This window comes from Elephantulus edwardii, unplaced genomic scaffold (genome assembly GCF_000299155.1).
Source record: "Elephantulus edwardii isolate Elephantulus edwardi_28Jun2011 unplaced genomic scaffold, EleEdw1.0 scaffold00037, whole genome shotgun sequence".
Classification (NCBI taxonomy): Eukaryota; Metazoa; Chordata; class Mammalia; order Macroscelidea; family Macroscelididae; genus Elephantulus; species Elephantulus edwardii.
The window spans coordinates 12,227,303-12,237,495 of NW_006399787.1; the positions used below are offsets into that span (position 1 = coordinate 12,227,303).

General features: G+C 37.0%; 1 protein-coding gene across 1 annotated transcript in view; it reads right to left on the bottom strand.

Moving 5' to 3' along the window:
- The window catches only part of PTGR2 (prostaglandin reductase 2), a 28,420-nt gene that overhangs the window by 16,826 nt on the left and 1,401 nt on the right, over positions 1 to 10,193 (bottom strand). The window contains exons 2-3 of the mRNA XM_006884692.1: positions 8,181 to 8,299; positions 2,414 to 2,605 (exon numbers count right to left, since the gene is read on the bottom strand). Coding sequence (XP_006884754.1) covers positions 2,414 to 2,605; positions 8,181 to 8,299 — 311 coding nt within the window. The remainder of the gene's footprint in view (positions 1 to 2,413; positions 2,606 to 8,180; positions 8,300 to 10,193) is intronic.

Sequence of the window (10,193 nt, forward strand, 5' to 3'; positions counted from 1 at the left end):
AACAATGAAGGAATGGAAATCCACAGTCTCTGTAAATTTTCATCGAAATTAATAATATTTTTTTTAAAGTATTCACCATTGCAAGAACATGGAAACAGCCCAAATGTTCAACCACAATTGAACAGTTTGAGAAATTGTGGTACATTCACATGATGGAATACTATGCAGCACTCAGGAGCAAAGATTTCAAAAATTATTATATAATTTGGGAGAGCATTATGCTGAGCAAACTAACTCAGTCTCATAAGAACAATTACTGCAGAAGACCATTATTGTAGAAATAGAAAGATAACTAGTAAAACATGTATGAGGATCCAAGGTAGGGAGGGTGGGAGCAGAGAGGTGAGGACAGGCAGGGGAGAAATCACAGGCTCGCACAATTTGGTGGGTGGAATGGGGGGGGAGGGTAAAGGAAATGGGAAAGATCCAGCAGGGATCTGGAAAGACAGGGTAGTGGGAGGCAGAGTTCAACTGTGATTAATTTTTTTTTCAAGTTTACCACACTTTATAGAAAATGCTGAAACATTATTATCAATGATAATAAGTCAAGGAATTCTTAGGAAAACTTAAAAAATATGACATGAAGATGCTAACAGAAAAATGAAAACAATATACTAAGAATATTCAGTTAACCTCAGATTATTTGGGGAAAAGGAAGGGAGAAGCAAGACCAGATGAGCTAAGTACGAACAAAATGACAAAGGGTACTTCAACCCCACTACATGAATAATTAAATTAAATTATTAAATGTAAGAAATAAAAGGCAGTTATTGTCAGCATAAACAAAAATGTAAATCCCAACATATGTTGTTTTCAAGATTAAGACACAGATATATAAAATTAAAAGCAAAGAAAAATAGCCTAATAGCCAGCATATGACAGCTTCAATGAGTATTATAAAATTAAAAAGGGACATTTAATAATTTCTAAAGAGTAAATTCATCAAGCCAATATGGAAGTTATAAAAACATGTACAAATACTAATAAACCTTCAAAATATATCAATAATCTATCATAAATAAAAGGATAAATTGACAAATTCACAATCATAGTTTGGAGATATTGGAACTTTAACCTCAGCAACTAAAAGAATATCTAGATAAAAATCAAGAACAATTTTTGAACAATTATTGTTATGAACAATATATATTTTGAACAACTACGACAATCAAATTGACCTATGGGCATTAATAGCAAATAGACCTAGGAGATATGTGTTGCTATTATAGAGAGATTTATCATTGAGTTTGTGATTAATTTTATAAAACATAATGAATGGGAATGATTGTATAAAACACTATGTAAATGAAGGATACAATGTATACACACTCTGTCAGCAAACCAATACAAAATAAAACTTTTTAAAAAAATGTATGAAACAAGGGAGCTCTGGTGGCCTAGTGGCAAGAAGCTACACTGAGATACCAGAGGTGAACTGTTCGAATCCACCAGATGCTGTGCTGGAGAAGGAGGGGTAATCTCCTCCTGTACCAGTCAGATCTGATTTGACGGTACACACACAAAATAATTAAATAAAATTTAAAAAACTCAAAAATCATTATAAAAAAAATGTATGAAACAGAGAGAAGCATTTAAACAGCTTTTCACAACTTACAAGCCTTTTAACATTTCTCCTATCTCCTTTTCATATCTACTTGTGAGACAGTATTTTTTTAATTTTACACATAGTTCCAGAGACATAAATTTCTTGATAAAATATCTATTATGAATAGATTGTATTATAGAAAACCATCATTTTGATGGGCCAAAATTAGCCAAATATAGGTAATTCTACATAATTCCAGACCTAATAGTAGAAACTGGACTCAGGATTTATGATAGGAGATTGGAATTTCAATAATACAGCAAATGAAGTTTCTTAAGACAGACAACTCTTTCTCAGAAACTTTTAAGCATACCATTGCAAGAGTGCGCAGGAACTCTGGTGGCGTAACGTGTTATGTGTTGTGCTACCAATTGAAAGGCCAGCGGTTTGAATCCACCAATTGTTTCATGTGAATAAAGCAGTTTCCTCTCATAAAGATTTATAACCCAACCAGGGTCAATTCATGTCAGAATTGACTCAGTGGCAGAGGGTAAGGTATGGTTCTTAGCAAAAAAACCAGTTTTTGATGAGTATAGCTCAGGTTTTTAAATCATACACATAAAAAGAAATAAATTAACTACAAAAATTACACCATTCATGGCAATCTATGAATAGTTATATGGTGTTCTAGCCAATGGTTCAAAGAACAAAGTTTGGAGAGCTTTGTCACATTTTGATATCTAGGAAAAAGATCATTTAGATTTGTTGTTGTTGTTTTCCCTTGATAACAAACAGAACCAAATGTAAAATGAACAAAATTAGTATTATAGAGGTGGGGAACATCAAGTATTTTATATTATACATCACCTTTTCAAGGACACTTCCATCCAGAATAACCTTGGTTTGCCAGGGCCAATGGAAAGAAGTCACAAAATCACCTTTAGTAAAATTTGTATGTTTACTTTCTTCTATAATTCCAACACCGCCACCTTCAACCACTTGAGAAAGCTGCCATGGTGTTAAATAATCACTGCCAGTGTCTTCATTCATTCTACAACGCTAACAAAGAGAAAATACAGATTGAGATAATTATGTCTCCCATCAACAAATGTAAAGCTTTGGTATATACTATGCAGCACTGAAAAGCAAGGAACTCATAAAATATTACACAACATGGTGACCCTGGAGGACATTATGCTGAGTGAAGTATCTCAGTCACAAAAGGACAAATACTGAGTAACACCACTGTTATAAAAGAGGACTAACATGGGCGTTTGGGGAAAACTAAGAAAAGAGGGGATAAATAATAAAAACGGCATTAAAACAGATGAAGAAAAGAACTGTTTGAAAGGAACATATGCTTAAGACATTTGTTATATGACAATAGTCTAGAATAAGAGATGCAAAGTAGACTGGAGGAAGTGTGGAAGAGAGGGAGGAAATTATGTAACAAACAAATAAGGTAGGGAGAAAAATGTGCAACAATGAATGAAAGAAAATGTAACTTTTCTGTAAACTTTCATTAAAATAATAATTTTTAAAAATCAGAACATTTCACAGATTAAAGAAAAAAGACAATTATGTCTGATAAGACTATAAACTAGTTTACTAATAGATCCAGTGACTTAAAAATTTTAAAAGGTATATAAAAGTTAGTTAAGAATAAAATTTCTCTCAAAAAAACTATGAGATATCATCTCACCCCAGTAAGAGTAGCAAAATTTAACCGAACAGCAAATAACAAATGCTGGAAAGGTTGCAGAGAAATTGGAACCCTTATTCACTGTTAGTGGAAGTATAAAATGGTGCAGCTATTATAGAAGGCAGTATGGCACTTTCTCAAAAAGTTGGAAGTAGAAATACCATTTGACCCAGCAATTCCACTACTGGGAATATACCCTAAAGAAACCATAACTGTCAAGCAGATAAATGCACACCTATGTTTATTGCAGCTTTGTTCACAATAGCAAAGAATTGGAAACAACCCAAGTGCCCATCAAAAAACAAATGGATAGAGAAGCTATGGTATATTCACACAATGGAATACTATGCTGCATTGAAAAACAAGGAACACATGAAATATTATACAAAATGGGTGACCCTAGAGGACCTTATGCTGAGGGAAATATCTCAGTCACAAAAGGACAAATATTACATTGTGTTGCTGTTGTAAAATGGAGCTGACATCATGGTTGGGGGAAAACTAAGAGGAAATATATAATACATACTGCATTGAAACAGATGAGGGACAGAACTGTTTAGGAGGAATATATGATTACATATTACTGTCATGACAAGAGTCCAGAATGAAAGCTGCATAGTGGAGTGGATTGGGGAGGATTATATAACAATGAAAGATATTTTTTTTTTTAACTTTTCAGAGAAAAGCAAACTGGGGAAAGGGATAGGCAGGGAGGAAAGTGTGCAACAATGAACAAATAGAAATCCTAAGTCCCTGTAAACTTTCATTTAAAAAAAGGGAAAAAACCAACTATGAGATAACATCTCACCCAGTAACAATAGCAAAATTTAACAGAACAGCAAGCAACAAATGCTGGTGAGGTTGTGGAGAAACTGGAACCCTTATTCACTGTTGGTGGGAGTGTAAAATGGAGCAACCACTGTGGAAGGCGGTATGGCGCTTTCTCAAAAAGTTGCAAATAGAGATACCATTTGACCCAGCAATTCCACTACTGGGAATATACCCCAAAGAGACCATAACTGACATCCAAGCAGATATATGCACACCCATTTTTATCACGGCTGTTCACAATAGCAAGGAGTTGGAAACAACCTAAGTGCCCATCAACAAACGAATGGATAGAGAAGCTGTGGTATATTCACACAATGGAATACTATGCTGCATTGAAAAACAAAGAACTCATGCAATATTATTCAAAATGGGTGACTCTGGAAGACATTATGCTGAGTGAAGTATCTCAGTCACAAAAGGACGAATACTGCATGGTGCCACTGCTGTAAAACAGGACTGACCTTGGGGTTGGGGAGAGACTGAGAAAGATGCGGTCAATAATGTATACTGCATTGAAACAGATGAGGGAGAAAACTGTTTAAAAGGGATATGTGATTAGGTATTTTTGCCATGACAGAAGTCTGGAGGGAAGGCTACATGGTGGAGTGGAACTAAGGGAGGGTTTGTAAAACAAGGAAAGAATTTATCTTTTACTTTTCCAAGAGGGTAGTGTACTAGGGGGTAGGGTTGGGAGGAGAGAAAAGTGCAACAATGAATGAATGGAAATCCAAAGTCTCTAAATTTTTACTGAAATTAATAATAAATTTAACTTTAAAAAAAGACAATTTCTTCTCCAGTTAATTGTCACTCTAAAAAAGAAGAAAACAAAACTTTTTACACTACAAGTCACAAGAAAACAGAAGTCCTTACGATTGGACCAAAAGGAACATTATAATGTAGTCGTTGTTGTGTGCCGTCAAGTCGGAACCAACTCATAACTGACCTACCAGTTGGTTTTCAGAAGCCATCCTTCCATAATGCAGAGGATGGATTTGAACGATATGCCTTTGGGATTGCAGCATACCTTCTTACCACTAGGCCAACAGAGTTCCCTAACGTCATTATAATAGATGGAGAAAATACTAAAGTTGACAAGGCTTTCATTTTACTTGGGTGCAGTTTTGCCATCATTATGAGGCTTAAATTCTTCAATTTAAAGCAGATATATGGGTATCTCACTATCAGGGAGAGAGATGTAGAATACAGCGCAGGTTCATTTGGGTTATAGATTCCAGCACAGTTAACCCGCACAGAAGCAGCAGTGAAGCTGATTCCAACTCACAGCAATCCAATGCAAAGCTGATCAAAAACTTGCCTTCTTACTCCATCTGTGCCATCCTCACAGGCTCCGCTGTGCTTAAAGAATTACACTCATTTGTTAAACAGGCTGCCTTCTCCACACTTAACTGATTCCATCTCTTTGTCAAGGATCAGCTGTCCATGTTGTTGTTGTTATGTGCCATGAAGTTGCCTGCAACTTACAGCGACCCTATGTACAACAGCTCTGAAGCCTCCCCTATCCCAAAGCAGTCTCACTGACTCCAAAACACTCCCACTGCCCCAGCTACTCTATCAATCTATCTCATCCGGGGTTTTCCTCTCCTGCACGGCCCCTTCACCATTCCAAGCATGATGTCCTTCTCCAAGGACTGGTTCCTCCTGGCCACGTGCTCAAAGTAGGTGAGATGGAGCTTCAAAATCCTTGCCTCAAAGGAGAAACTTGGTTTCACCCTCTTCAAGACAGATCTATTTGTTCTCTTGGCAGTCAGTGGAAATCAAAAGATTAATTGCATTGGGGATGTCTGCTGTCAGGGACCTACCAGAGTGCGGAGGAGCAATGACATCAGTCTAGAGACCAAGGTGCACCTGATCAAGGCCATGGTCTTTACAGTTACATGCTATGTACGCACAAGAGAGCTGGACAATGACTAAGGATGACAGAAGACTTGATGCCTTTGAGTTGTGGTGCTGGAGAAGAATACAAAACATACCATGAACTGCTGCTGTCTATAGGTGGATGGATTTACTTCTGAGTTCTCAATTCAGTACTGACAATATTCTAAACTGATAGTTTTATTGCTGTCATTTTGCTGCATACTCTTTTGTGGTGTTACTGGTTTCTCTGTTTCATCTACTTTCCTGTGCTGAGTTAAATATGTTTATGACTTTCCTTATTTCCTTCATTTCTGTTGTTTCAGTGTGCTGTTGTTAGGTGCCATCAAGTCAAATACGACTCATAGCAACTCTGAACAATAGATCTGAACCTGGCCTATCCTGTGCCATTCTCATCATCACGAAGTCTTTATAACTTTCCTCTTTCTTATTTTGATGAGGTTTATTTTCTTGGAGATTACTCTAAAAGCTAATGCAATATACCAGCTTTTCAAAACAGCTTTCCTAACCTTCGCTTTGTCTTTCACCACACTGCTGGGAGGGATTGTGCTAATGATGTCAATGAGATTAAAAGCATCTTTCAGATGGGAAAATACAAAGTGTATAGTCTACTAAAGAGGGGATTGGTCACTTGGCTTAAATCAAGTCTTCTTAGGTGCCCTAGAGTTGAGTACGACTCATAGCGACCCTATGAACAACAGATCTCATCCCTGTCCTATCATGTGCCATCTTCACACTTCCTGACACACTAGAGCCTATTATGGCAGTCACCATATCAAAATTTTGCTGACCCTCTCCTCTTCCCAGCAACATGTCCAAAAGTCTGTGAGACAAAGCCTCATCATTCTTGCCTCCAAAGAGCACTCTGGTTACAGCCTCTCCAAGACATATTTTTCTCTTGGCCATCCATGTGATGGATGTTCAGTGCTCTTCTCCAACATCACAGCTCAAAGGCATGAATTTTTCTTCTGTCAACCTTATTCACTGTCCAGCTCTCAGATGCATAGCAAGTGATTGGAAAGACAATCGCCTAAATCAGATACATCTTAGTCCTCAAACTGAGCTGACTACTCCTCAATAATTTGGGGAGGTCCCTAATTGCAGAGTTTCCCAGTGAAATGCATCTCCTTATTTCCTGACAGCTGGTACCATCGGTGTTATTGTGGATCCAAGTAAGATGAAGTTATTGACAGTTTCAACCTCTTCTCATCCATCATTATGTTGCATATAGGTCCAATGGTAAGTATCTTTGTTTTCTTGCCATGGAGATGCAGTCCATCCCGAAGGTTGCATTTCTTGATCTTGTGCAACAAGTGCTTCAAGTCTTCCTCAGTTTCAGCAAGCAAGGTTGTGTCATCTGCATAACACAGGTTACTGTTGAATCTCCCTCCAATTCTGATGCCACATTCCTCTTCATAGAGTCCAGCTTCTTGGATAATTTGCTCAGCACAGACTGAATAAGTATGGAGAGAGAATACAACCCTGATGCACTCACTTCTTAATTTTAAACCATGCAGTGTTCCCCTGCTTGGTTTGCACAACAGCCTGCGGGTCGAGGTATAGGTTCCACATGAGCACTGTTAAATGCTCTGAGACTCCCATTCTTCTTAAAGTCAGCCACAAATAAGAGGCAGAAAATGAGACTCTTGCAACTAAAAAGAAAGAAGAGTACAGTGTGCATTTATTTGAGTTAGAAATTCCTGAGAGTCAAACTGTGATCTAGATAAGAGCAGAAGGAGTGGAAGAACAGAGAATGATGGGAGACAGAGCTGAACTGGAACTGCTATCCCATGGAGCCCGAGTCAGTGCCACAGCCTTTGCCCAGGTTGGCTGGAGATTTTTATAGGTTATCCTACTAGATAGAAGTCTTATATAGAATAGAAGTCTTGCAGAAAGCCAGCCTTGTAAACCGAATCTGCAAGAACTTACAAATCTAATTTACTATCTTCAAGCTTACTTACTACTTGGAATTGACCAAGACACTTGAAGGAGCCTGACTGACTGCGGGCACTATTATAAAGCTTTGCCTCCTACAACACTGCTTAATAACACCAGTTAGAAAGGTAAATGTTATTAATAAACATCAAGCTTTAATTGATCAAATATTTCTTAATCATGAGCACTAGATGATAATATTTGAGATGCAAACACCTGAGAAATATAAAAAAGTTCTTTTTTTACTAAGTCACACAAAATTCTGATTCTCACCATATAAGGATCCACGGAAAGATAAAGAGTTCTAATCTTTACTTGTCCTTCTGTGACATCATCTGGCAATGTGACTTCTTCTGTGCGGAAATTCTCTGCTACTGGATTGCCATTTTTCCCTTAAATATGAAATAAAAATACAAGATAAAAAATACTTTTCTGGCATAATTTTTTTTTTTTAATTTTTTTCTTTGTTGTGTACCTTCGAATCGGATCCAACTGGCACAGGAAGGGATTGGCCCTTCTTCTCTAGCACAGCATCTAGAGAATTTGAACCAAGCACCCTTGGGATTGCAGTGAAGTTTCCTGCCACTAGGCCACCACAGCTCCCTGGTATTTATTATTCTTTGGTTGTCTAGGATTCAAAGCACTCCCTTTTAAGACACATGAATATGCTTATATTAATTTGTAATTTCTCTGTAACAGTAGAAATGATTTTGCAGAAATCCTTCAAGTAGTTTCAATTTCTCTTCTCGATTTACTACCAGAGGATCTCTTGGGACATTCTGAAGAACTCCACATTTTTTCACTTAAGAAGATTAGAGGTAAATCACCATTAAGTTTTAAAATTATGAGGGAATTCAGAAAAGTGAAAACTCAGAGCCAGCTTTTTATTTCATTATTAATATTAAAATTCACAAAGTAGCAGAAACATCACCTTTGCCAAAGTAAACAGGTAAAACATATTCCTAATTTTAAGAAACAAAACAGAAATCTAAATAAATGTCATCAAAAACAAATTTTAAAAACTGAGACGTTTTTCATTCTCATGGAATTCAAGTTTCTGGATTCTAGACTCTTTATCTACTGCCCTCAGTTGATCTTTGGACCTTGAACCATACAAAAACTGGTTTCCTAAGAGTCAACTTTAACCCAAATAACAATTTCACTTAGTTGGCAAAGACTAGTTTGCTTTGAGCACTATGTTCCTTCAAACAATCTACTGCAGTTTACAAAACAGTAACTCCAAAGGTCATACCAGAAGTTGTGATTTTATAACAAACTCTTACTGAATAACAGGAACCCTCTGACAAAGATGTTAAAACAAAAGGTTGTTAACCAAAAGGTCAGTAGTTCATATCCACCACCTGCTCCAAAGGAGATAGATGTGGTAGTCTGCTCCCATAAAGATCCGTTTTAGAAACCCTATGGGGTAGTTCTACTCTTCCTGATAGTATTACTAAAAGCTGAGATAGACTCACCAGCACTGAGTTCTTGGTCATACAAAATTATTAGCAATAAGATGAGGGACAAGAATCATTGACTTTTCTTTGAAACATTTTTGACTCTCTAATAAGAAAATGTTATCCTGATTTCCAAGTTATTATTAAGTAAATATTAGTCATTTTCTATTATTGGCTTAACATGGTTTCCATTTTATAAGTCTTAAAAATTAGGAAATTAGAAAATATGAGGTCTAAAAAAATATACTATAAAAATGGCCCCATTATGGTCATATAAGCAAATGCCCTAGTCATAGAACACATTGCATTTCTGAGGTGAGAATAGAATTTCAAGATCTTAACCTAAATCCCCACTTTATTAAAACTGAGGTTCAGGAGAGTGAAGTGACTTTACCAGGTCACATCCTGGCTGAGCAGCAAGGCCAAAGGTGAACATAAATATGGGTACAGCCTGCTTAAGTTACATACAGACTTTTGGTTTTATGATTTCAGTACTTTTCACATGAAATAGGAAAGACAATGTTAAAAATGAATGATATCTAATGTTGTTTATTGTTATATGCCCTATGTACAAGAGCCCTAAACCCTGCTCTATCCTGTGCTCTATCCTGTGCCAACCTCACTGTCTCCAACATTACCCCAATCACTGAACAGATCCATCTCATCAAGAGTCTTCTTCTCCTGCACGGTCCCTCCACTCTTCCAAACATGATGTCCCTCTCCAAAGGTCCCTCCTTGCAACATGTCCAAAGTATGTCAGATGAAGCTTCAGAATCCTTGACTCCAGGAAACATTCTGGCTTCACCCTCTCCAGGACAAACCTGTTTGT